Here is a 27,803-nt window from a genome sequence, read left to right as displayed (position 1 = left end):
TTTGATGACTGAACCTTTCATTTTTGTGCTGAAGAGTAAACCCCTTTCCACTCGATGTTGTCTTTCTTGTCTCTGTGTTCAACAGCATGCGTGATTAGATTGGCCGCCATCTTGGTATTGGGACCTATAATTATTTGACCAGTGCTTTGATTCTTCGACGGCGGCATGAAACGATGGTCTCATTTTCATCACATGATGGTCTTCTTCAAGAAATCATCTTCCTCCCTCCGGGAGGATTTCAGAAGCGATGGTGCAATGGCTGCATGAGCTGTGTTTTGATTAACCATGAGGTCGACATCAATCTTGCACTGACCTAGTTGAATTTCAAGTGTGAATGAATGATTGTTTCCACGTTTTTTTTTTTGTTTTTTTTTGGTATACAAGATCGAGGCTCGTGTAAGAGCTAACATTAATGACAAAAAAACAAACAAACGGACACATAAGACAAAATAAAGGGAGTCGGACTTCAACGATGATATCCAATTATTCCAATTATTCGGCAATTTCACCAACCCATTGATTCTCAAAGTTTTAACACATTTAGTATTTCCTTGAGTAGGTTGGATTTGAGAGTGCTAATGATCATTCAAGATCACTCAGTAATTCACGGACATTTTATAACTCGCTGCACAACACAACCATGTGAAGTACATATATGCATAATTCAATTATGCCAAAAGTCTCCTGTGAGTTTCAGTCCATTTGCTGTTCCACTTCACAAGATATATATATTTATAAATAAATAATAAATATTCATAAATATTTATAAATATATATATATGTATGTATGTATGTATGGCATATATACATACATACATACATACATACACACAGGATATCCTCCACAACATCTGTCAATATGAAGGCACCAATTATAAGTAAACTTACCTCAATTGTTTAGGTTGTTTGATTAACTTTCTCACAATGTTAAAGTTACTTTTACCCTGACTAAAGGCCCTCAGTGATATAATTAGTTCAGTTGTAACTTGAGTGCCTTTGGATTTCATTCTCAAGGGATCAAGATCCAACACATTTACTTCCTGCTCTTTTAGCATTCTCCCACACATGTGCATATGTAGTATATAGACAGCTTCTCAGAAATGATTAGGAACCTATTTTATACATTGTACTAAAGCTCATATAAGGATCTTGTACACCTATCAGAGGTAGGTATCAGTCTACTTTTACACAATCGACAAAGACAGCAGACAATGTACACATCAACAGAGCATGTGGGATTTGTACCTGCGATCCCAGCATCCTTAGCATTGGCAGGATATCCTATAGGGATGCACACTCGCCTCTGAGGTCACTAGGCTGGGTTTCATTGTCAGCCCAGATACAAAATGTCATCCAGGTGTTTTTCGCAGGCATGTCTTTGTCATGTTTGTCATTCTTCTAGTACGTTCAACTGGGTGTCCCGTCTGCCATCATTATTTGGTGGATATTAAAGATCCCAGTGTCCTTCGTGAAGAGTCGGTGAGTTATCGCCAATGTCCTGAACAAATTAGAAATTCCTGTTCTAAATTAAAGGGGGTCAACTGCATCAGCAGCATGGCCTTGCCCCCAGCATATGATGCTACCCAGGGCCATTTGTGCATATAAAAGTAGAACAGTAGCATTCTCAGCTACATGCTCAAAATGAACAGCAAACAGGACAGCCATACTAGATCAATCATGTAAAACTAACTGCATGTCTTCCCTAAACGATTAGCCCAAACTATAAGTTAACATTTTGAAACATATATGTAGTTACAACTTCTAGGTCTGTCAGAAAATCGTGAATTGGATGTGAAAAAAATGAATTGCATGTGAAAAGAGTGACTTGGATGTGACGAGAGCAAAATGGACGTAATATCTAGAAAGCGTTTTTGAATTATTCCAATGAAACATTGTGTGAGTTTGATTCTCAAGGCTGTCCATTGAAGGGTTTCAGTATGTCCGTCTGGGACTCATAACCTATCCCGGAATGACTCCTCACCATAAGGTATGCTCATGGCAAGTCCTCAAAAACCACGGTGCCCTATGGCCAGAATATAACAAATGCATTGGGTGGCAGTCAATGGATCGACGTATTTTCTAAGAATATCAAAACCGTCCCAATTCACTTTCATACATGCCGCACACTTCAAATTTTGCTTTGATGTTCATTTGGCTAAAAACAAACGCTGAGGTGCAATAGAAACCAGTTTTCTTATCTTTATACAATACTAGCAACGGTACACGCCCTATGGGCGGGGCTTCAATTGGGAGGCCCAAATGAAAAGGCAAAATATCAGAAATTGAAGGCTTTTTTATTTTAAACGATTCATATAAACATCCGTTGAATCATATCACACGCAAACCATTAAAATCTAAACAGTACATGGCGCCCATTTTGAAAAAAGATTGAATTCTGCAAAACGGAAGCGGCCGCTACACGTCTTTCTCGGTCGCACGTTTATGTGTGAAGAGTACGCGCCGAATCTGTAACACGGAAGCGGCCGCTACACCTGTTTCTCAGTCGCTTTGCACACGCTGTCGTGTTACTTCGGAGCTGCACGTTTATATCGGAAGAGTTCGTCAGGAGTCGATCTACTCTCTCCTGGTACGTAGAATAAACAGTATTTGTAGAATTTCAAGAAAAGCCGCATCACTGTTCATATCGGTAAATATTATTCCATCGTGTTTGGAAAAACTGGAAAATTGGAAAATTGGAAAACTTGGAAAAATTGGAAAAACAATATAGCCTATTTTACTCCCAGGGGCCCCAGGAATACCCACCCAAAATATCGTTGCGATCGGTTGAGCCGTTTTTGCGGTACCTTCGAATGGACGGACGGACATTTGGTGAATTATAGTAAGATACCTACAAAATATTTGCAGCACATGATTTTACAAACTTGAGGATTCAAATCACGATTCATCCAATGGCAACTATTAAGATCCAGCTGTTCCTGCAAATAAAGCATCCTGACAACCCTTAAAGCTGTATTCGGTAGGGATTTATAGAATAGGCCTACAATAATATCAGACCTGTGATGGGAATACCAATTTTTGTGCAATTGAAAAAAAGAAGAAGATTTTGTTCATGGAAAAAAAAACATAAGGCGGTGTATAGATACCTGCTTAGATATACACCCAGGGAGCGAGGAGATTGTTAACATGATATTCATCACATCCATTTAAGATGCTGAATTGTGAATAATATACGACACACTAAGAGAGGAAGATGAAAATAAAAATGATTTCTTGCCCTCCCCTTCTGTCTTCTGATCAAACTGTCTGGGATACGTAGTAGGCACGGGCCATGCCAGGAAACAAAGTCTGAGGTCTCCTCTTGTCTGCGTTTGCGTAAATGGTAAAAAAATTGAGTTTTCTGTTTCCACGGCATAGCTGCGATGGGTAACCAATGGAGCAAGAACAAAAAAGGATTCCTGGGAGATCCTCCTGCCACCTGTGCGGGGATAGTCAGCGTCACAAGTTGGCGTTTGCAGTTTCGCCACTTGTGCCCATGTAACCCAAAAAATGATTTATTTATTTTTGCATCACAAGACTTCCCTGGAGTTCCCCAAATCTACCGTCGTTGGTTTCATTGAAACCAATACCTCCATCTCAAGTTACACCGCGACAGACAGACAGACAGACAGACAGACAGACAGACAGACAGAGAGACATGGCTCCTTTGATAATGCAGATTGCAATAAAATTCCATAGGTGCACCCAGTCAACCACTCTCACACCACCATTCGCCAAAGCGATTCATCGATGGTACAGAATATCGAGTTCTGCAACGTTCTGCAGGACAAGGTTGTCTTTTGAGAAAGGTGTTGTAAGATACAGTTCAGGTAAATGCAAATCAGACAGACGGCTTAAAAGCGAGCATTTAACAACTAAGCTCCGCCGCTTCCCGAGGAAACAGTAACAATATCTTTCGGGACCAATACACTTATGGACTAATTCGTTACAGTCAACAATTTCCTCGTGATCATTTATTACATCATGTCAAAAGTGGGTTTTTTCTGACCGTTACAAAATTCTGATTTAAACGGGTCTTTTCCAATCCTCCCGTCAAGCTCATCTGCATACCGACCGAAGTGGACTGGGCAACTGGTGTGGATGGAGTAATATAGACTTCCGAAGATATGTTGGAAGAGTGAAGCAGGAGGAAAAAAATGGTACGATGGGACAATTGTGCAGACATGGTTTCGTCGAGGCGGACATGGTTGTGATGGGAGAATCGTGTGACGAGGGATGTCAGAAAGGTGGAGGTGGATGGAGAGTGGAGTGATGGCCTCGCCCCCGTAATATCAAGAGATTCTGAAGAAGAACACGTGTGATTTTGGCTGGATAAGACGGGTGACCATGAAGAGTTACCAATGAGAAACGTTTCACTGTGTTTCTGCTCTGGTCCTTCATCCAAACAGCCAGAGAGACCACGCTTTGTCTTGGAACGCAACGGTAATCAAAGGGGGCTTTTATTGTCAAATAAAAAAGAGAAAAAGAAACTTAAAGAAGAAACTCGGTAGATACACCAGGACATGTCGTCTCCGTCACAGCGAAAGGGTCTTGATAGAATTAATCTTCTGGGAGTTGCTCCTCAACCCAAATGTTCTCGACTAATTTGAAAAACAGTTTCAGTTTTGGCCACGAGATGGCGATTGGATACCTGCGTGTCAAAGTGTCATTTTGGAGACAGATCAGCTGGAAAGGCAGAGGCACAAGGTGCATCACCTATCAAATGGTTCGGATGTAGCGAAATGCCGGTCCACAATAAGATGCACGGTCTCCCTGCCAGATTGACTCATAATTTCAGCATTTTAATCAAACTCGCCGATGAATTAAAGCAGAGTGACTTGAGGCATGCGAAACACACGTAGTGAGTATATACATACATACATACATATATATATATATATCGTCTTGTTTCAGTTTGCGCAACCATATAGATTTTATTTATTCGTATGCAGCCTGTGGCTGCTGGCTGCATCATTTTCCTGTGCCCCCATATCAGCTGGTACTCATTTTTTCGACCTCGGAGGGATGACAGGCTGAGTCAACCCACCTGGTGCTAATTCAATTGAACGACAGGTGTTGAACTCAGGACCCTGGGATCTTAAGCCAGCCACCTTAACCGTTAAGCCAACACCAAGCTATACCATATAGATTTTATTTATTTATTTATTCGTATGCAGCCTATGGCTGCTGGCTGCATCATTTTCCTGGAGGCACCGCTGTGCTACTGATGCAGTGCCCCCTTATCAGCTAGCTGGTACTCATATTTTGCAACCTTGGAAGGATGACAGGCTGCGTCAACCCACTTGGTGTTAATTTAACTGGCCGAACAGGGCTCGAACTTAAGACCCTGGGATCTTAAACCAGCCAACCACCTTAAACCGTGAAGCCAACACCAAGGTATTCTATATATTGATTAAAGACCGTTAACATTCGCGCGCAATTATGAAGTAAATTTGTAATGGCTAAAGGAGGGCAGACAGACTTTGTTGGGATCGCAAGGCAAGCCGCAGCCATGGCTCCCCATCCCCATGAACGTGCCACTTACTGAAATCGTCGTCCTGAGAGCGAACGAGGGTCAGCGCTGCCAGCAGCAACAGCGGCCGCAGTCGTCTTATATCCACAAAGTTCAACATGTCTAAGCGGACATGTAATCTCTGCGAAACCAGGGGAGAAAAAACACGAGTACTCCGTGAATCTTCACTGCTGCCCGGGTGCCCAAGAATCCAAGCGGCAGCACCGATCTCTCGTTGTGCCTCCCGAGCCAAACCGCTTGCCGGCCGCGGGGCTTCGGGGCAGCGCTTTAACGGGCGGACGCAAGCGGCTCCGGGGCAACCCCCAACCAGGATGAAATCCGACCCCCTTACCGACCACTCGCACGACGCTTAAACTCCCGCTGCCTCTTTCGCGTCCCTCCCGCTCGGCCATTCGCCCTGGGTTTAATGATGCCTGTGAATCACAGCACAACTCACGAACAGGGTCATTCCGTCAAAAAAAAAAAACATTCATATGCTTCTGAAACATTTGGGGCCTTTAATTTATCTTCCACATGAGCATCGTACTTGCATTAAATTTAGTAGTTGATTAAATTATGTAATACATTTTTCAATACCTGCACTCCGTTAATGTAGGTATTGTATCACTACTGAACACACACACACACACACACACACACACACACACACACACACACACACACACACACACACACACACAGTACATCCAAGTGGGTGTATATTATATATATACACAAAGAATTAAGTTAAGCACCCCCCCCGTTTTTTTACAACCTCGCACATTACAAGTTTGTTGTCGTCAAAACAGTGTAATATACCCATGATATTGCTATATTTTCTGGAGAAGTGATATTATGGTCACATAAAAACATAACAATCATGCCGTTTTCAATATTTTATTCTGAATAATTTAAGGTGAAATTTTTTGGGAATTTTAGGCATATTTTCACCTCAATTTAAGTATGGAGCTATAGGTCCATCACGGACAGTGTGGATGACGTTTATGTTTTCTAACGTACAGTCATTGTTCTGAGAAGACCTCTAGCGATCTTTGCGTCAATAACGTGTGTAGGACCCACGTGATCGGATCACTGACTCAACCAATCACTTTTTTTCACTTTGATCACTCAATTTCATCAATGGATAATTGCTAATGTCATACCAATCATTATTTGATCTCACATACCTTAGAATATATGCCAATGTATACATATACACAAAGAATATATATTAGGGGGTGCTTACCTTAATTCGTTGTGTAGGGGTGCTTAACTTAATTCTTTGTGTATATATATATATAAATTTGTTTGTTTTTTGACGTCGTATATTCGTTATAGAGTTTTGGTTCTGCCGATTAAAAGCAGTTTCTTGGCAATGGATTATACTGGGTGGTTTGCCATTGCATTCCCAGCGTTATTTGGACATGCGCTATCCTTTTAAATTCTGAGTGTCCATTTTAGAAAGAAAGCAGCACGTACCATTCTAAAAGTGCTCGTTTTGGCTCGCTCGGGATTTGAACTATGGATCTACCAGACTCAGATAGGACAATGACTCTAATCGCTACACCACCAAGGCTGGATATATAGATATCACTTTGACAATACAGACCAGACTATACAGGTCCATACTGGACTTTAAATGTCTATACAGATTATACAGGTGTGTACAGACTAGATACAGATTATACAGGTCAATACTGGTCTATACACAGATTATACAGGTGTGTACAGACTAGATACAGATTATACAGGTCAATACTGGTCTATACACAGATTATACAGGACTATACAGCCTAGTCTGTATAGAATCCTAGATACAGGATACAGATTATACAGGTCTATACAGACTAGATACAGATTATACAGGACTATACAGACTAGTTTGCTAACGAATATTTCTCGTTACCTTGTACAAGTCAGCATGCACATGTGATATATCAAGATGTAGACGGAATGTACACAAATGAGAATACACACCAGCAAAAATTCAGTCAAACCATTAAATACTGCAATGCCGGGACGTCACAAAACTGAAAACCAGAACAGTATTTGCACATGTGCCTGATGGTAGTAGACTGATAGTGGGGCAGATATGTAACAAAAATTGCACGAGATGTTCACATCCGGCAGAAAGTTTGAAATTTTGCATACAGGGGTATTTTGACATGCTGAGTTCAAAAATTGGCGGATCCAAGAGGTCTGACCAATGGACAGGCCGCCATCTTGAATTCCAATATGGCTGCCAAGGCGAAATGTTGATAATCCCTATCTTGGGTTCTAAATGACCTATGGTGCTCAAATTTTGTACACAAGGGTATGTTGACATGCTGAGTTCAATAAGGCAATAATTTGAAATGTCTGACAAATGGTATGGCCGCCATTTTGAATTCCAATATGGCCGCCAAGACGAAATGTTGAAAATCCCGGGTTCTTTGCAAAAGCAATACCAATTCAATGGATCCCTAGTTGACAAATCATATAACAAGTCAAAGAGCTCATTTCAAAGTATATTTCGTACCAGTTGGCAGCCGTAACATGCTGCAAGCTTTTTTCCATCCGTTTTACTTCTCCTACTGCTCATCTCGGAAGCATTGTCCAGAGCAGAAACATAGTTCTGTGCATGGTAGATTAGCAGCAGACATTTGCAATTTCCAGCACACCGTTTTTTACACTTGCACTTGATCAGCTCTCGGCACCCTTTTGACGCCTCTGGCATTACTGTCCAAAATGGATGCCAGACATCATCTGCATTTTTAGCCCATCCCCAATCTGCAGGTGAAGGCAGCTCTGGGTTAGCAATTTGGGACTGTCCCCAGATGTGACCGGCCTGAAAGACTGCCCTCTTCACATGTTGACGCAGTGCCTCTTTTGTCGGTGGAATATTTTCCGATTGCCGATTTCCCTGAGCAAACAGCTGCTTGCGTGCTTCGTTCACTTTCTTCAGAGGGGAAGTTCTATGGTACAGAACAACGAAGAACCTCTCTATGTTGTCCATGTCATCATCTGTTACTTCCGCTGGTGCATGTGAGAGATGATTGAAGACCTCCCCCAAGTTTGGCATGGAATTCCATATGCTCCACACAGTCTTTTTGCCAATCCCACATATGGCAGAAACAGTATCGCATCCGGAAACAGTATGCAGGAATAGAAGCCCCCATGAGCGTTCAGGGCCAATGTGAGTCGCAATAGTGTGAGCAGCAATGTGCCTGAAATAGTTTCCATGTCCAAATGCCAACCACATTGCACAACCGTCCATAATGCTTGCCATTGCGATAGCCAACACAACCACATCCGTGTCTGTTGCATGAATGACGATACTTCTGTACCCCTGCTGATATGCATGCCAAGCATGTAGCATCATTCGTGAATCAGCCTCTTCATGCGTACATGGTTGAATTTGAGAAACATCAGAAGGGGGCTTTGATTTAACCTCTTCTTCTAAGGTTGTAAGAAGTGTTTTTCCCTCTGGAATAGGCATCGTTTGCAGGGAATCAGCAAGGAAACTGAATAATGTCTTTTTGTTGGAATCTACACGAAGGAAGCTGCTCCAGTTTCGTGGCACGGATGTCTGTTCAGTCACATGGAGTGGTATGCCAGTGCCACGACCAAGCCTGGTGCCTTCTTTGAGACTGTCCGTTCTGTAGGTGTCCCACACCACATCAACACGCATCACAGTCCCCTCATTTAACTTTCGGGCAATGTACGGAAGGACCTGTTTCTGTGCATAGTCACCAAATGTCCTGATCACACTGTTGCACTTCTTAGGCTCCAAATGATGGACTAAGGCAGCCCCATCGAAAATACGAACTTCTCCTTTGGGCGCATCACGAGGACGTTGTGCTAAAGCTTCCAAACAGGGCAAAAGATCAGCCTTGCCGGTTGGTGGCCGCATTGTATTGATACCTTCAGCCAATGCAGGTGGCCACCCATGACACTCATATTCATAAAATGTGTTAAGATCACCATCTCTAGTTTGGCAAGAAATGTACATTCGTGAGAAGAGCTCCACATTACTTTTCATACGTGTAATCTTCGCCTCAGACTTTCCAGGTGTTTTCTTGGGCTTCGATTTCAACAGTGGCAGATTGTTCTTTGAAATGCTATCATAGAAATTGTCAGAAGGATCCTTGATTCGCTGCCCCACAAATCCGTCAAATTGTGTTTTGCCAGTGTCCTCCATGGATCGCACTGCGGCTATCACTTCATCAGGCATGATGACCTTTGTGTCAAGCACATACAAGTCATTACTGTCTTCTGCAAACTTGTTTCCAAGTTTTTCAAAGGAACTGATTGCATTATTGAGATCTGATGCAAAGGATTTCTGGACACTAGGCAATTGTTCGTGGTGGCGGACATCAGTTTGCCTCTGTCTTTGAAACTGGTCCTCAAACTCATTCAGGATTCTGGCTATTTCTGCACCAGCTACCATCCACCGGCGAAGAGCCCCTTCATTCTCAGTAATTCCAATGACTCCACCATCACCTTTCACATAAGCGTTCTGCTGTTCGTGTATCTGATCGTGTGCCATAGCAGAGAACTTGTGTGATGACTTCTGAGTGACAAAGTTCCCCTTGACAAATTCACGATGGATATCCATGGAATCGTTTGAAAGTTCCTGAAGGTCTGTTACATGCACTGTCAACCATCTGGCGTAATGGTAATGGTCCATGGCAAACATCCACGGAATGATCGCCGTGAGAGTCTCCACATAGAGCGTGTAGTTGGCTTCCCGTTGTGATCTTATGAATGCCAAGAGAAGACACTCCAACTGCAGGACTTTATTCCAGTAGCAAAACTGGGGGTACTTTGTAGCCATCTTCTTGCTCCAAAGATCAAATGATTGTAAATCTTCAGTTTCACATGTTTTCCGGTAGTCATCGTATGCCTTTCGCTGCAGAGCGTACAACGCCGCTACTGTGACTTGGTGTGCCCATTGTGACCTCGATATTTGCGAACCTTTGTGAAGACTATCTGCTCTTCCCTCTGTTGTTACACCAGCACTGGTCATTACACTTGCCCAGCCACTCCCCTCCAGGAAGCTGCCGATCGCTTTCAACAAGGCCGTCTCTACATGAAGTCCTCCCATCATCACAACAAACTTGTCTTCACCATATATACCTGGCCAAGTCCATTGAATCTTCTTTGCAATTGCATAGAGTGGTTGATCAACGGTCAGAACTGGAACTTGTCCGGGGTTTACTAGTTCTGTCACCTGCTTGATTAAATTCATTCCATGCTTCACCATTGCCAATGTGTGAGCACTCTCGCGGAACAGAGGTAGCAGTCCTGTAATTGCAGTAGGCCGAGGAACTTCAACCTGCAGATTTGCCATGTATGCTGACCAGGAGATATTATCTTCACTCTCAAGACCTTCCTTCTCCTGCAGACTTTGTACAAACGAAAGCCACTGACTTTCTTTGTCCTGTATTCTGGAGGACACACTTGGAGTGGATGGACCTTTTGGTTTTCTTGGAATGGGATTATTAGTTGGAAATGTTTCAGGAGGCACATCACTGTAAGATGCAGGAAGGGCGGCTATGGTTTTGGAGTGCTGTTTGTTCTCATTCTCAGTGACATTCTCATGATTTCGAATGCTGCCACTTTTGTCATGTGAAACATGTTGTGTCAGTGATAACGCGGTTCCATGAAATGAACTTTGTGCTGATGCTGATGATGGGTTGTGATCTATGTTGTCTAGGTTGCCTGTTGTGAATATTCCACTTCGCAATTTTGTTGGACACACAACGCCGTCATGTTTGTATATTTCTATGACTCTGTTGGCCTCATCTGTGGATACCTCCAGTATGCGATCATAGGAAACACACAAACCATGTTGAAAAAGAACGTCAACGAGATCCCGTTTCCTTGTTTTGCTATGAATGAGAAGACCCAGGTAAAGTGGCAGTGATGTTTCACGTTTCAAATTGTGACGTACTGCTGTAGTTTCCAACCTTCCTCGTTTCATTGTGTTGAATGTTACAAGTTGAGTTAAGGATTGCACAGAGACGCCTCCCTTGTTGTTTGCGTTTTGTTTTTGTATGTTTGTACCAGCAAGAATCATTTCCATCAACGCTGCCAATGATGGTGGTGAGTTGTTATATGATTCGTTAACTAGGGATCCATTGAATTGGTATTGCTTTTGCAAAATATCTTTGCGCACAATCTGGGCAGCTCTCATGAGAATGACCGCGTCGTTGTCAGAGCTTTGTCTACAAGCATGCAATAAAGCTTCACCAATGTCCTCTTTGAATGACAGTGCCACTTCATGGTTGCTCTTATGTGCCTCAAGTTGCGGAAGGTGTCTGAGAAGCTTGTCCTTAAGGTGAGTTGAATTAATCCTCTTTGAGATATCACCTCCCAGTTGTGCCAGACGTTCTGTATAAAGCTTTGTGAGATCGGCTAACTTGAAAGTGTAACTGTCATCTGTACACTTCATTTCTTCCAAATAGGCTATCAATTCGGCCAAAGCTACTGATTCTGGTGGCATATTTTCACTTGAACTGGCTTCCTCATTCTTTCTTACAAATGATCTGTATCGAGTGTGGAGAACAGTCATGCACTTCTTGTGATAAACAGCATCTGATGCCGTCATATCACCTACAGACAATCTAGCCAGGAGTTTTGTATCCCTCAATTCTGTTGCCATCAATCGAACATTGGAATCTACATTTTTTATTGCCACTCTGTGGACTATTTCTTCATTACTGATAATGCTATCACAAAAGAAACATGTGCTAGCAGTACTCTGTTCAACGGATGGAGATTTGAAACTTGTTCTGAGTCTTTTCTTAACAGGCGAGTAAGTTTCTTCACCAAGTTTAAGGTCTGAACTTTGCTTTCTTTCCCTTGATTCAGCCCTGGCCACACGAGAGCTGCTGCACTGCACATAACAGTTTTTGTGCCATTTGGCAGCATGCGCAGCTAGGGTTTCTGCAATACCGCAACCATCATCTAGTCGGGAAATGTTTATCCCGCAAGGCAAGGCACCTAAATCATTCAATGCCTTGAGATTTTGAGCAAGATTCTCGTAGACGTCTAGACACGACTGATTGCTGCCCTTACGTGCATCTCTTAGTAGTTCATTTTCAGAACGTTTCTGGCAAAGAGCGCAAATGTTCCAGTCTGTTGGCATTGGAATTGTTGACGATGTTTTCTTTGATTTCGACATTGGATCTGAAAGAGAAAAAACATTAAAAAAATAAATTATTGGAATGTCATGTGAATGTTCAGTTCCGGCAGAAAGTGTTAAATTTCACATACAGGGGTATTTTGGGGCTCTGAATTTCCCAAATTTCTACTGCCTTCGACAAAATTACAAACCCATCAGTAGATTTGAGATGCAACAATTTTCCAGTTATCATAATAATGCTCAAATGATTTAACATTATGACATTACCGTACACTGTGCTATTAAAGCAATGAAAACATCGATGTTTGTCTTGGCGGCCATATTGGAATTTAAAATGGCGGCCATACCGTTTGTCAGACATTTCAAATTATTGCATTATTGAACTCAGCATGTCAACATACCCTTGTGTACCAAATTTCAGCGCCACAGGTCATTTAGAACCCAAGATAGGGAATTTCAACATTTCGTCTTGGTGGCCATATTGGAATTCAAGATGGCGGCCGGTCCATTGGTTAGATCTCTTGGATCCGCCAATTTTTGAAATCAGCGCCCCAAAATACCCCTGTATGCGAAATTTCACACTTTCTGCCGGAAATGAACATCTTTTTCACATATCTGCCCCACTATGATGATGCCAGGTTAAGAGGAAAAGCACCATCCCTGGATAGGCTGTCCTCAGGTGCCTAGGGATTATACTGCCCGATTGACACATATGCAACCACTCATCCATCAAGATCATAGTCATCCAAGTGTTTGGGGCATAAACGTAGACGTCCTGACCTCCTAATAGGAGTTGACGTGGTTGCCGTGCTGTCAACACCATGGCGTTGGACCTGGGAATCACAGGGATGGTCAAGCATAGAGGGTATAACCTCAGGAGGAGGACTTGGGGGGGGGGGGGCAGAACACATTCAACTGGAGTCGAGAGAATGGGATGTATGTGAGGTGGATTGTGGGGAGCAATAGGTGGTCCATCCGAGTCGTCTTCATAACCGAGAGAATCATCACAGGAACCTCTGTGCGGATGCGGGATGGTATGTGTAGTTCACGTGAGCACCATGTAACATTCCGATTGTAGTACCCGATACGACGAGCGGCGTTGTTGAGAGCCAGCAAACGTCCGGATGTCGCACCAGTCCCATCCACAGACACAACCAGGTAACGATCCCGTGCTCGAGACTTGGATCCATCTGAGTGTAAGTACACCAGGTCCCCAACAGGAACTGTCAGAGTAGCAGAGTGTTTTATTGATGGGGACTTGGACTTCTCGCTATAAGTATGGTTCCTGGAGCGTTGGGCATGCTGCTCTCGGATAAAGTTCTGATCCAAGATTGGAATCTGGTGGTTAGTGAACTGGTCACGTTGTGTCCACATTTCGCATGCAGACATACCGTGAGATCTGATACGTGAGTTTAACCGGGCAGTAGCCATGGAAAGCTGATGAGGCGACACTGGACCTCCTAACTGGTCTTGGTGTAATAATTCAGCTTCTAATTCCTGAATGGCTTTCTCGGCAACAGGGTTTTTGTTGGGGTTTTTGACGTGACAAAGCTCGAGGGAGATGCGGTGATCTTGTAGGTGCTTGTCATTAGTGAGAGACTTGAATGCAGAGGCTTGATCAGTCCAAATGACAGCAGGTAGCCCCTCCATCGGATGAAGTTCACTGATGAGTTCAAGCAGGCCGTCACGTAGGGTGTCATGGCATTCATCATAAATGAGAGAGGAACGGGTGTAGGAAGGAATGCACTCACGCAAGACGAACATCAGTTGACGCCCACACTTTAGGGCATCTGCTGCCAGAGTCACACCAACTGTATCAGGAGGATCATTGGACGATTGAGGAATGGCACGCGGAGTGATTTTTCACAGGGAAGCACAGTAGTGGCAACTGGTAGTTACATGGTTGATGGACCTATCCATGTCAAGAGCAAAGAAGTGGCGATACATCACTTGCTTAAGTTGGTGGCAAGACCGGTGATCAAGCTTGATGTGGAGATCCGTGACAAGGCGGTCCAGGACCATGCGAGGAATAACAATGCGTTCATGGGAAGGTTGGAAGGGGTCATGATATCGGACAACCAATAACCCGTAATTTGAGATAGTAACTGAATTAAAGTACTTTTTCATGTCTTTAATATTGGTCAGCTTTTTCGATGTTCGGGTACCTTGTTTGAGATGGGCATGTGTTCTGCGCAAATCTGCGCACTCAGACAGTGGGGCTAGCCAGGTGGAATGGTTTGTAAACAGTAATTTGGAGTAACTGGTGATGATGTCTTGGATGGAGGAATGACGTACGACAGTTTTCTGTCCGCTCTACAAATGAGGAAATTTGGCAATGGGGATTGTCACAATCGAGGGCATTCTGGCTGGCGAAAACTGAAGGTACATTAGCGGAGCCCACGAGATGGCGGATTGAGGCCTGGAACCGACTGACCGTCGACAGAAATGTTGAAACGCGGGGACTAGCAGAAAACTCTCCTCAGCATAGCTTTTCAAAGGCTTGTGCACATGGCTTACTATCGGTCAGTATGCAAGCTTTATGATGGGATTGAATGATGAATGGTCCAAAGTGTTTAGTAGCCATAGCGATTGAGAGTTCTTCAATTTCGCAGGGAAGCCAGGTGACCTGGTGTCCTCGCAATTTGGCGCTAAAAAAACTCTCGCAGGTCGTTGGGTCCCATTGCGAGTGACATACATCGTAGCTCCTATGCCATTTTTCTTCACTGATCCATCAGTGATAATCCACAATTGGTCTTCAGGGCATGGAAGGATAATGGTTCTGTTTGAAGAAAGGGCTTTCTGGGCAGTGTGGAATGCTTCAATGAGGTCGGAGGTCCAAGCGATTTTCTCTTGGGATAGGCGGCCAGCCACAGCATCATCTAATGGCAAAAGTAAGCTTGAACAGCCAGAGATAACGTGAGCTAAGACATTGCAAGCACTAATAAAGGATTGAAGGCTGGAGACCTTTTCAGGGAGGGTGGGGGGGGGTGGGGGGGCACACATGGATAATGTGGAGATGCAATGGGGGCTGGCTGTTATAGTGCCTTGATGCCACACCCACCCTCGGATAGTGATGGAAGATGGGCCAATGACAGTCTTGGATGCTGACAGATTTAAGCGGTTGGCTTGGAGTGCGTCAAGCAGTCATTTCCAGTTGACTAACAGTTCGTCTACGCTTGCTCCACCATAATAGAGAACGGCGAGTTTGGCCACGACACCCTCCTCCACTAGGTCTCCAAGGACGCGACAAGTTAGTTCTTCTAGTGCTGTTTCAGAGCCAGGCATACCCATGGCGGATCGGGCGTCGACACTAACACCACGAAATGGAGTCGCAACACCGCAGTACTTCATTGACTCTTTCGTAGTGGGATTTTATAAAAGGCATTGGACAAGTCAGTAGTGATAATATGCTTCCATCCCCTGATTTGTCGAAGAGTGAAATTGACGATGGGCATCAAGGAAGGCTGGGGTTTACTGTATCAGCCAACATCGGCAAATGCCGTGACAAGTCGGAACCAGCCACTGGACATTTTCACCAAGAAAGACGGGTTGAGGTACTCAACGTTGACTCCTGTGTCTTCCGGTTTTGACAAAGACACCCATATCTTCTAGTTCATCAAACTTATATTGTAGTTCTGCGAGGATGCTGTGAGAGTATAAAAGTAGGCGACCCTTACGTTGAGGGGGCGGGACAGGACCCATGTTAACTACCGATTGGAATGGACCAGATGCACCATTGTATCATTTGGGCCTGGGGTCGAAGACATTGTCATACTCTGGAGAAGGGTCTGAAATTTATGTCTAATATCAAGAGGAAAGGAATTGTCCAGGTCGAGTGTGACACTGGCAGAGTAAAGGATTGGGGCAGTTTTTTTTTGGGGGGGGGGGGGGTTGAATCCTAGTGGGTGGGGGAGGTGGAGGGGGCACAAGTCTCACCGGTGAGGTTTGAAGGCATGAAGATGGGACAGATTTGACAAAAGTGTTCGTGTGATCTAACAATTTGAGGATCACCGGTCAAGTTGGCAATGCGGATCTTACCAGATACGCTCGGTATGAGACTTGGGGAAGGCCATATTTCGGTTTAAGGACGATGAGCCTGATAGTCATTGTGAGGTCCAAGGGCGTATGTAGAATCAGACAAATTGTCAGGGAGATTTAGCTCGATGTACTTGCCAGGCCATACAGTTGTAGTTCATGGAGAGGCACATAGCAAATAGGCACGACGGACTGCATGGTGAGTGGGAGAGAAATCAGATGAACCGTATCGGTATATGGACCCATCATTGAGGATGATCTGGCGTTTAGCCGGGCAAACAGAAATGTCATTCAGCTCCATGAAAGGTGTTCCTGCCAGGACATCAACGTCCAAGTTTTCAACAACAAGGCCTTTGAAGGTAAACTGTCGGTCGTCACGGGCCATGATAAAACTGACTTCACTGAGCACTGTGAGTGGGGAGGAGCCATCAGACTGGGATGCTGACTGAGACCTCTTTCTCATGGGTAGACCGAGATGTTCGGCAGTCAGTAGGCACATCATGTTTCCAGTGGCTCCACTGTCAATTATGGCACTGATAGTGTGGTGACGGTAAAATGCGTCCAAGTAAGGTGACTGGAATACTTGAATTCTATACGCAGGGGTGGAGGTCTTGTCAGAGTCATCTGAAGTCGATGGTGGGGTCTGCCACTTCCTCATCATCATCAGAGGGGTCCAAGATGTTAGATATCTGCCTCGCCTTGGCCATATATTTACAATCTTTTTCAGGAAGGTAGCTACACTCGCTCAGAAAATGGCAGTCCGCACACCCCGCTTGGTGACATAATGGGCAGGATCTTTGGGAGCGCTGAGAAGGTTTGTATCTTGGTTTAGGAGTATATGTTGCAGGTGGAAAGACAGGTCTCTTCTGACTTTTGGAAGGATGGGCCCGCCTGAATGTTGTATCTTCACTGGAACATATTTCATCAAACAAGGACGGTAGGGCCAGGGAGATTTCCAGTTTAATGGAAGCCAATGTACAAGAACGTAGTTCAGTACCATAACGTTGTTTGACTCTTTTCGGTCGCGTTGGGTAGATTAGTTGAAGCCAGCCGAGGACGACGACATTTTCGAGGGATGGAGTTAGCTCCTCGTCATCTGTAGGAACTTCACCATGGTGCGAGATGCCTCCGTCATGGCATAACAGATTGTCATTGATAAAAGCTGCCAAGCACTGGTACAGGTCTTCTGGGCGTTCTTCTAATTCTAAACGGATATCAGACAAATCTAGGAAATGTGCGCCGGTCGACTGAAACCGAAATGCAGGCGGATGACTTGCCATATAAGTAGTGTATATATGTTGCTTCTGGGACACTCTCATTTTCCCATTGACTTACATGTTAATTTTTCCCCTCCCTCATTGCCCCTAAACACCTCTATTTCTCTCACCCTGTTCTTTACGAACCTTCTCACCTTTTGACATGTTATCCTTATTCATTAGACCACTTAAACAATGGTCCTTCTGTGTGAACCTGTGATCCTTCTGACCTTATAGACCTTTTAACCTTTTACTCTTAATATCATCTGGTGAATCATCTTTGGCCCACTCAAACAACGACCCTACAAATATTTGTTTATGCGTGGGAAATAATTTAATTATCTTGCCACTCTCTTCACCATCTAATATATTAACAAAAAATATGTTTGAGTTTGGTTCTTTATCAAGATATTTTAACTGAGCTAAGATAAAATGGTAAACCTCCCTCAATGTTCTTGTTTGAGCGCATCCAGTGCCACACACTTTTTGGTAGGCTCTGTCCACCTTTTGTTAAGCTCCGTCCACTTTTTGGTAAGCCCCGCCCCACTTTTGCTAAGCCCCGCCCACTTTTGCTAAGCCCCACCCACTTTATAAACTCTTTAGCATTGTATCATTTCCAGGTAATACATTACATCATTTTCAGGGAATTCCCATCACATCATTTCCAGTTAAGACACGCCCAGGGAATTTCCACAGGAAATGACACACCCAGTCCTTATAAAAGGCACCGACCACACAGGCTTTTTCAAACACGCTTTCTGCTTCACTTGAGAATGGACTACTATGCCGAAATGGAATGGGATAACTTTGCTATTTCTTGGAGTCCTACTACCTGTGTAGAACTCAACCTTCAGATTGATGAACTGGACTCGAACCTCTTATCAATGGAGGTAAGTTTGTTTATTTGTTTATTTATTTATTTATTTAATTAATTATTAATTTAATTATTTATTTTAATTTTTTTTTTTTTTAGATGAGACTTGTGTAAGAGTTAACAAAGTTTATTTTAATATTCATAGAGCTTGATTTATACAAATAAAAATATTGTATTAAATTAATACATTGTTATTTTCTTTCACAGGAAATTGTATCTGAGATACGAAATGAAAATTCTGCTTTTAACACAACTTGGGATGAAGTTATTTTTTTGTTTGAAGACATTTTGAACAACCAAGACCCCAAGAACGAGTTCTACCTTGATGACCCAGCCAAAGAGTTATACCTTGGAGATCCACAAAATCCTGAAAAAGAGTTTTACCATGATGATACTTGTTGTGAGTTATCAAAACAAAACCCACTGAACAAGTTCTACCTTGATGAGCCAGAATACAAGTCATACATTGGAGACTCACAAATTTCTGAAAATTGGGAAAGGGGAGTTCTCCCTGATGGTCCGCAGTTATACTATGTGAGACACATCATAGAAACCCTAAAAATTTGTGAAATGGGAATTCTCCCTGATGGTCCGCAGTTATACTATGTGAGACACATCATAGAAACCCTAAAAAATTGGGCAAGGAGAGTTCTCCCTGATGGTCCGCAGTTATACTATGTGAGACACATCATAGAAACCCTAAAAAATTGGGCAAGGAGAGTTCTCCCTGATGGTCCGCAGTTATACTATGTGAGACACATCATAGAAACCCTAAAAAATTGGGAAAGGGAAGTTTTCCCTGATGGTCCGCAGTTATACTATGTGAGACTTATCACGGAAACCCCCAATATTTCTGAAAATTGTGGTGCTACCTTGGGGACTTGGAAAGATGGTTATATTTTTGGAGACTCGGAATGGGGGTTTTGTTTTGATGACTCGGAATGTGATACCTATCTTGGAGGCTCAACAGGAATGTGGTTATACCTTGGGAACTTGGAAAGTTGGTTTTATTTTGGAGACTCTACCTGTGGGGTCAATCTTGGAGACTCTTTGGATTCTAAAGCAATGAACAATGTTCTTTGTTTAATGACGCTTGATTTAAGCAATATCAAGAAAGTTCGAGGAAGAAAATGCTGGAAAATTCTTTCTTCCCATTTCTATTTCTTCAAACTTGAAAGCCTTGAAAGACAGAATTGGAAGAAGAGGAAAAAAAAAATAATGAAATACATATTTGAAAAAAAGAAGAAAAAAAAGATTATGTTAGGGTTTGGGTGGGATTTTGAATGTGAGGGTTAGGGATGGGGTTGGGTTAGGGATGGGGTTGGGTTAGGGTTGGGATTTTGAATGTGAGGGTTAGGGTTGGGGTTGGGTTAGGGATGGGGTTGGGTTAGGGTTGGGATTTTGAATGTGAGGGTTGGGGTTGGGTTAGGGATGGGATTGGGTTAGGGTTGGGATTTTGAATGTGAGGGTTAGGGATGGGTTGGGGTTGGGTTAGGGATGGGGTTGGGTTAGGGTTGGGATTTTGAATGTGAGGGTTAGGGATGGGGTTGGGTTAGGGATGGGGTTGGGTTAGGGATGGGGTTGGGTTAGGGATGGGGTTGGGTTAGGGATTGGGTTGGGTTAGGGATGGGGTTGGGTTAGGAATGGGTTGGGTTAGGGATGGGGTTGGGTTAGGGATGGGTTTGGGTTAGGGATGGGTTTGGGTTAGGGATGGGTTTGGGTTAGGGATGGGGTTGGGTTAGGGTTTGTATATTATTATGACTCACTCACACATACACAAAAGTTAAGCCCCAACTGGAAAGTTGAGGGATTCTGTGTTTGGGGTTCACAGATTTAAAAACGTATCCCCATTATACACACACAAAAGTTAAGCCCCAACTGAAAAGTTGTGGGATTCTGTGTTTGGGGTTCACAGATTTAAAAACGTATCCCCATTATACACACACAAAAGTTAAGCCCCAACTAAAAAGTTGTGGGATTCTGTGTTTGGGGTTCACAGATTTATAAACGTATCCCCATTATGCACACACAAAAGTTAAGCCCCAACTAAAAAGTTGTGTGATTCTGTGTTTGGGGTTCACAGATTTAAAAACGTATCCCCATTACATTTTATTTATTTATTTATTATTTTCAAGGGTATTATCTGCTTACTTGTGTTTTTTGTAATTCTTGTGAGTAAAATGAACCCAAGATTTCTTCTCCATTTAAATCATATAATTTGTAGGTCCAAGGGACTGTATCCATTACATCAACGATTTTAAATAATTCATGAGTCCATCTCTTTGTATAACCTTTCTCAAAATGGCTTTTCCATTTGTATATTCTTACAATATCACCAACTTTAAACTTGGGCTTTCTCAAATTAATCTCCTTTTCATATTCTAATTTTGTAAATGTTTCTGATGGTTTTGATTTTGTTGATGAATGAACTGTATTATTGTAATTATCTACAATATCCTGAATTAAATACACCCATTTTTGAGAACCGAGTTGTGTGAATTTTTTATATAATTTCTCTTTTAAAGTACGATTAAAACGCTCAATAACAACTGCCTTTCCTTCATTAAAGGTGCTGTATAATTTAATACCCTTCCCCTTAAGAAATTTCATGAATATTTTGTTATAGAACTCTGTTCCCTCATCAGTCCATAACTTCTTTGGTTTCCTTTTATCCCGATCAAATATTAGCTTAAAGGCTAACATTAAAGTATCACCCCTTTTATTTTTTAAAGGGACAACCCAGGCAAATCTACTCCTCAAATCAATAACGGTTAAAGCATACCTGTATCCCCTGTCATTATTCAATTCAATTAAATCAGCGGACCATATGTGGTCGGTGTATTTAGAATAAACCTTCCTTCTTTTAAACTTTGTGATTATAGGTTTGTGTAATTCTTCAGCCAAAAGCTCCTCAGTCTTGATGACATCATTAGAGCCTAATAGTTTTTTGAGGAATAACCAAGACCAAGTTTCAATTTAGCATTTATCAAATTTCTCACAATAAACCTATCAACTTTCTCTCTCAACGTTGGATTTTGTATCAAAGACAAATTATACAACATTTCGCTGTCGGCTTTATGTTTTTCAGTCAACGTAGTGGTTTTCCCATAAGCAATATCATGCTTCATACACACTTCGTCAACACTATTTGTAGGTTTAGACCAAGGTTTAGGATTGTCAGCCTCATCTAATCTTTTATCCAAGTTTGTTCCTGGACCACAGAAAGAATACCCTGGAAGGTGTAATTCCCCTGGAATTCCAGTTGTTGTAAATTTACTTCCTGACAGAAACTTTTGTATGTCTCCTCCTCTTTTAGGAGAGATGAATTGGCACTTTTTAGAGCCACATACTTGACATATTCCTTTTTGATAAACTCTATTATTTTTAGCTTTAACATAAGATATATTTTTAGATTTCGTTTTCTTTTTACATTTGAGACAATAACTCATATTTATTTATCAGAAAAATTCCGACAGAGTATCAAAACGTTTTTGGTTTTCAACATATACATTTCAATCTTTATTTTTAAAACATAAAGAATCCTAAGGAATGCCTTCACTCTCTCCTCCATTTATTTACAAATAAAAACTAACTAAAGTCAATGACACCAACATCATCAATCACATAATCTTTTCCTTCTTCTTCTTCTTCTTCACCACTTTCTCATTTAAATCTCCTCCCTGAAATTGAAGACATTGACGTTGTTATTTTTAAAACCATTATCTTCATAAGAGTTGTTAATTCTTTAATTTCCTCTTCGGTGCGTTGAGATTGATTTATTTGCTCTAATACACTCAATCTTTTACGAATCTCACTGATTTCCATCTTTTTATATTTTTCCTCCCTCTCTCTTTGCTCCCTTTCCTCCCTCTCCTCCTTCTCCTTTTTCTCCCTCTCCTCCTTCTTCTTTTTCTCTCTTTCCTCCTTCTCCCTTTTCTCTCCTTCCTCCTTCTCCTTTTTCTCCCTCTCCTCCTTCTCCTCCCTCTCCCTTTCCTCCTTCTCCTTTTTCTCTCTTTTCTCCTTCTCTTCTTCAACTCCTTCCTCATCCCTTGCTACCCTTGAGTTTAAACCCCAAAGAATATTATACATATACTCATCTGGATATTGAGATATTCTTGTATCTATAATTATTTTTCTCATAATAGGATACCAATAAGATTTGTTGACGATTTCTAAAAGAGTTTTATATTTCATAACTTTGAGAAGTTCATTTTTATTTAATACTTTAAACAAGTCTCTATTTGTGGGTTTAACAATATCAGTATAAGGCCAGTTTTTTATGACAAAATTCCCATGTATATGCTCCAAATCATAAGGTATGTAATACCGAGCACCCTTTTCTTGTAGGTATCCTTGAATACAAAAATTATAATTCTCTTGTAGTCTTCTTCCTGCCATTTATGTATCAGAAATATATGTGAGATTAATATTATGACAGGTAATACCACCCCATCTTCCCACTACCAAATCGGTTTGTATTCCTCGGCTTTCTATCCTTATCTCATGACCTTCCTTCTTTGTCATGCTAACCATCGCTATACTATCATATATTTTTCTTTTCTTAAAACCATGTATTTGTTGTTTATTAATTGTACTTCCACATAAATCCATATCCTCACCAAGTGGATAATATTCTTCTTTACGAGACTGATTCAAATCATGTAGGTCTTCTATGTTTATTGAAAAAGACCAATTATACCCTAAATCAGGCATATCGTACCCCCATTTATTAATTCGCATATTAACTATATGTCCTTCTTTATAAAATTCAATTGTAAGCAGGTAGTTAAATTCAATGAGGAAAGGTGTATGGGCAGTATAACCAGGTGTTGTGGTTGTAAATTTTACTTGTTTAACAAAACGTGCTGTTTTCTTTAAAAATATATATTGTGATAAATCACTAAATCTAATTAAGTCATTTGCATCTGTAGGGTTTGGATAATTGATTAATTTATAAGTATTCTTCATATTAATATTTTTACTTACACTATATTTTTGTCGTTCAGCCTGTGCCTTTGTATAATAATTTGATAAATCAATATCCTGAGAGGATTTTCCAAAGATAGAACCATCTTTTCCAACATAAGTCATTTATATTAGATTAAAAATGATATCATAAAAATTTTCATTATTGTTGAGTTGAAATAATACATATAAACATAATTGACCACAACATTTAGAATTAATTTCTTGAACTTGAAATGTTTGATAAACACCATTCTGTAAGAATTGTATTACTTCAACAGGTGGTGGCATACCATAACTATCAAAATAATATTTATCCTGACTATTATGAATACAAACCCAATGAGAACCATTCTGTGTGTCTAAATTCATAATAATATTCTTTGTATTCTTATTTATATGTATTAATTCATCTCTCATACAAATAACCACATTATCAATTTTTAGTGTTTTACAATACTTAGTAAGTTCTATATTTGACGTTGTATTCTTTCCAAATTGTTTAAACCATTTATCCATTTATTTATGAGAAAGATACAATCCATTACCCCGTTTAGTTAGTTTAACACCCGCTTGAGCGATAGAGGAAAGCATATCTCCAACCAACAATCTAGCTTTATCAGGTAGACTTTCAAGTTTTTGAGCAAAATCTACAATTACACCACTTCCACTAATTTGTTTCTCCAACTCCTTGTTATGTCTTTCCAATTCTTTTTGAGCTTTTAGTTGTGCCTTCCTTTCGTTAGCAGTTTTTACCGCTGCTGAAATACCACCAGTCAATGCTCCCGCCGCACTTAAACCAGCAAATAAAGGAATTAGAAACGGGAGAAATCCTCCTCTTGACTCGTCTATTGAATATTTCTTTAACATAGGTTTCGTCATTTTAATTTTAAGAGATCCAACATCATTTAGTGTTTTTACTTGTGTGTGTGTGAGTAAAACATCAATTCTTACAGCTCCTTTTCTTTGAATTGTATTAACATTAATAATACAAGGCTTTTGATTTTGAATACAAGATGTTAATTTATTAAGATTGATTTGATTAACATATACCCCAACCATTTATTTATGAGAAAAAACCTATGTGATATTAATCATAACACCATTATCTGTATTAATCTGTAATTCTGTTTCCTCCAAAAGCAAACAATATGCATTAACCTCTTCACTCTCCCCTCTTTCAATGTATAGAGAAGTATCCACTCGATTAGACTTTATAGTTTCCTTTTGAGAACTTAGGTCAATTGCGTAGATTGTATAAAGTTTTTGAAACGCAACCATATCCAAAATAGGATCATTATTACCATTACTTTCACACACCTTTTGGTAGGACTTGTAGGCTTCCGCATAATCATTTTTTTCCCAATCAATTTCCAATCTATCTCGCGGATAAAATGTGCCATCAAGAGAAACCCGAAGTTGTTTCACCTTAGCATTATCACTCAGGGCATTATTCTTATTAGTACCGTCCTCTCCATCTGGTTTTTTAAAAATGAGCCAGAGGTATCGTGGCTTTCCTTGAAGAACACCCAAATTCCAAGTGTAGGTAGTGTGTTCCAGTTTAACGTGTTGACATCTTCTTTTAAGGTATGATACATTTAGCGGTTTCTTTGAGTTAAGTCTTCTATTTAACATCTCTTCCGTTTTAAGATTAGGAGTATATTCACTGATATACCAACACAAATCATTAATAACAAATTTATTATTTTCTCCAAAAGCATTTTCATCCCCAAAAAGCAATCTATTTACATTATCATTCCTTTGTAGTTGAAATCTAATTTTAAGCCCATACAAAACTTTATCATAATCACAAAATCCAAATATACCTTTCAGAGGTACTGCTACGGTAAAACTATTCTCAGCTTTTGCGTCATCATTATACATTGACTTCCTTTGACTATAACCAGGGTCTGCGTTTGTACCCGTTGACATATCAGGAATAAAACCTTCAACAGCTCCCTTACCCATTCTATCACTAAACGAATATAGTGTAAATTTCATCATTTCAGATGTAGCAGAGACATAATCAACCGCTTCAACCTCTTGTGTTCCAATATACAGGCGGACACTGTCAAACATTTTCCAGAAGAAATCATTTACGAGTGTAGCATTAGTATTATTCGCAGCCTTAGTGAATTTAAATTTACACAGCAAGAAACTATCAGCTATATTCAAGTAAGTTTGTTGATTATTTATTTCAAAACTTTTTGTTCCGTTTGAATTCCAGTCTGTTCCTGTTATAGCATTTACCTTAAAATAGTCTTCCTTTTTCGTGGAGTTTGAAATGATAATTGTATCATCCAAATCATAGATACTATCAATCGCTTCCATACTTGTATTTATATAGTATTAAAATCGTTGAAACCCTGACCCAAGTATTTTAATGATTTTTTGTCGTTCTTGTGAAGATAGTTGAGTTTTACCTTTTTTTATTTCTTTGATTGCTTGTAATTTATGAGACTCCTTTTGAGCATCTTTTATACTCTTTATAGCACCCGCAACTGAACCCACGGCAGAAGCAGTTGAACCAATTAGGTCTTTATGTTTAAGGATGGTTGAACCAATACCCATTAGAGTATCAATTATCCCATCTCCTTTATTTCGAAATTGATGACCTACACCTCGTTGTCTCTTTGGTTTATAGTATCCTCTACCCACATACCTTGTATAGTATGGTGAAAGGTACATGCCCTCCCCTGTAATTATTTTATCTTTTCCCAACTCGTGTTTTTTCACAACAACCATTATTTATTTATTGAAAAACTTCACGTAGGTGAATTCTGATGGATATAATTTCATCATTAAAGGATATCATACGATTATCTTGGTCGGTTATCCTAAAATTTACTCTGTATATGGTTTTTCCTGACACAGGTAAATAGACAAGATTTTTTGGTTCCATATTAAATTTATAACCAATCGGGGTTGAGTATGCACTGAATGAAAATATTGTATTTGTTCTTATTCCATCGTTATAAGCACCATCAATCAAATCACAATGAATTAATACTGAATTTATACCGGAGGATATTTGGATAACATTATCACTGTAAAACGTCCCGTTATTTTCAATCTTTTTTGAAGAGAAACCCAATAGCTCTCTAAACGAATTTTCAATCGTGAAATCAACTTTATAATTATTTTTAAGTTTAATAGTTGATTTTGAAGTGTGTTTTTGAATATCTATTACAATATTTTTTGGTTCATCACCTTTTTCTTTCATAAGGCGAGAGACTTCTGAAGATATTTGAGAAATCTCGTAAGCTCCAGGTGAAACGGTTATAGTTTTATATCCACTTCCTGGATTATAACTAAACTTGTTGTTTTTCTCTGTGATATTAAACAAGGTATTATAAGTTTCCATCGACAATAAAGATGCCTCATATGAGGTAAGGGGGTCAAGTTGTAGTGGGTAAGGGAATGAAGCTGTGTAATCGCTCGTTGTGAAATTAAAACTAAGAATTGTGCTTCTCATCTTATTTAATATCTAATAAAATATCTTTGTATTGACATTTATTAATTATTTTCATATTCATCAACTGATCTAAAATGGCTGAGGATTCATTAAAACAATTGTTGTTTCCAGCCTTCTTACTACCTAACAACAATAATAGCCTATTAACTAATTGTGATGGGTCATTTGGAAGAAAACTAACACCTGAACCAAGTTTACTTAAAGCATCAATAATATGTTTCTCCTTCTCATTCTTCTTACTTTTACCAGCAACAGAAACTCCATAATCAAGTGCATTTAACAACTCAATATATACCCTATCTTCCTCTCTTTCCATATCAAGTGGTTCCTCAAAATATTTTGAACCGCTGAATCCGGGGTTTGTTAGAAGAAACATTAATCTTGGAGTTAATTTAACATTTGGTTGAGTAGAACTCAAGAACATCAATTCATCATTAAATATCAATACCTTTTCTTCCACAAGATGAAACACTGCTGGTTCTTCTGTTGGAATGAGACCTGCTCTGGTTTTTGAACCCGCCGAATATTCATTGTTTTGAAGAGCTTCCACAACATAATTA

General features: G+C 40.6%; 1 protein-coding gene across 1 annotated transcript in view; it reads right to left on the bottom strand.

The window, feature by feature from the left end:
* Nucleotides 1-5,879, bottom strand: part of LOC137431809 (uncharacterized) — a 228,562-nt gene extending 222,683 nt beyond the window's left edge. The window contains exon 1 of the mRNA XM_068123527.2: nt 5,543-5,879. Within this exon, the coding sequence (XP_067979628.2) occupies nt 5,543-5,630 (88 nt within the window). The 5' untranslated portion in view covers nt 5,631-5,879. The remainder of the gene's footprint in view (nt 1-5,542) is intronic.
* Between the last annotated feature and the right edge of the window lie 21,924 nt (nt 5,880-27,803).

Source organism: Myxine glutinosa, chromosome 7, assembly GCF_964187855.1.
Source record: "Myxine glutinosa chromosome 7, kmMyxGlut1.1, whole genome shotgun sequence".
Taxonomy (NCBI): Eukaryota; Metazoa; Chordata; class Myxini; order Myxiniformes; family Myxinidae; genus Myxine; species Myxine glutinosa.
The sequence above is the reverse complement of the archived record's forward strand: the minus strand, read 5'-3'. Positions and strand labels throughout refer to the sequence as shown.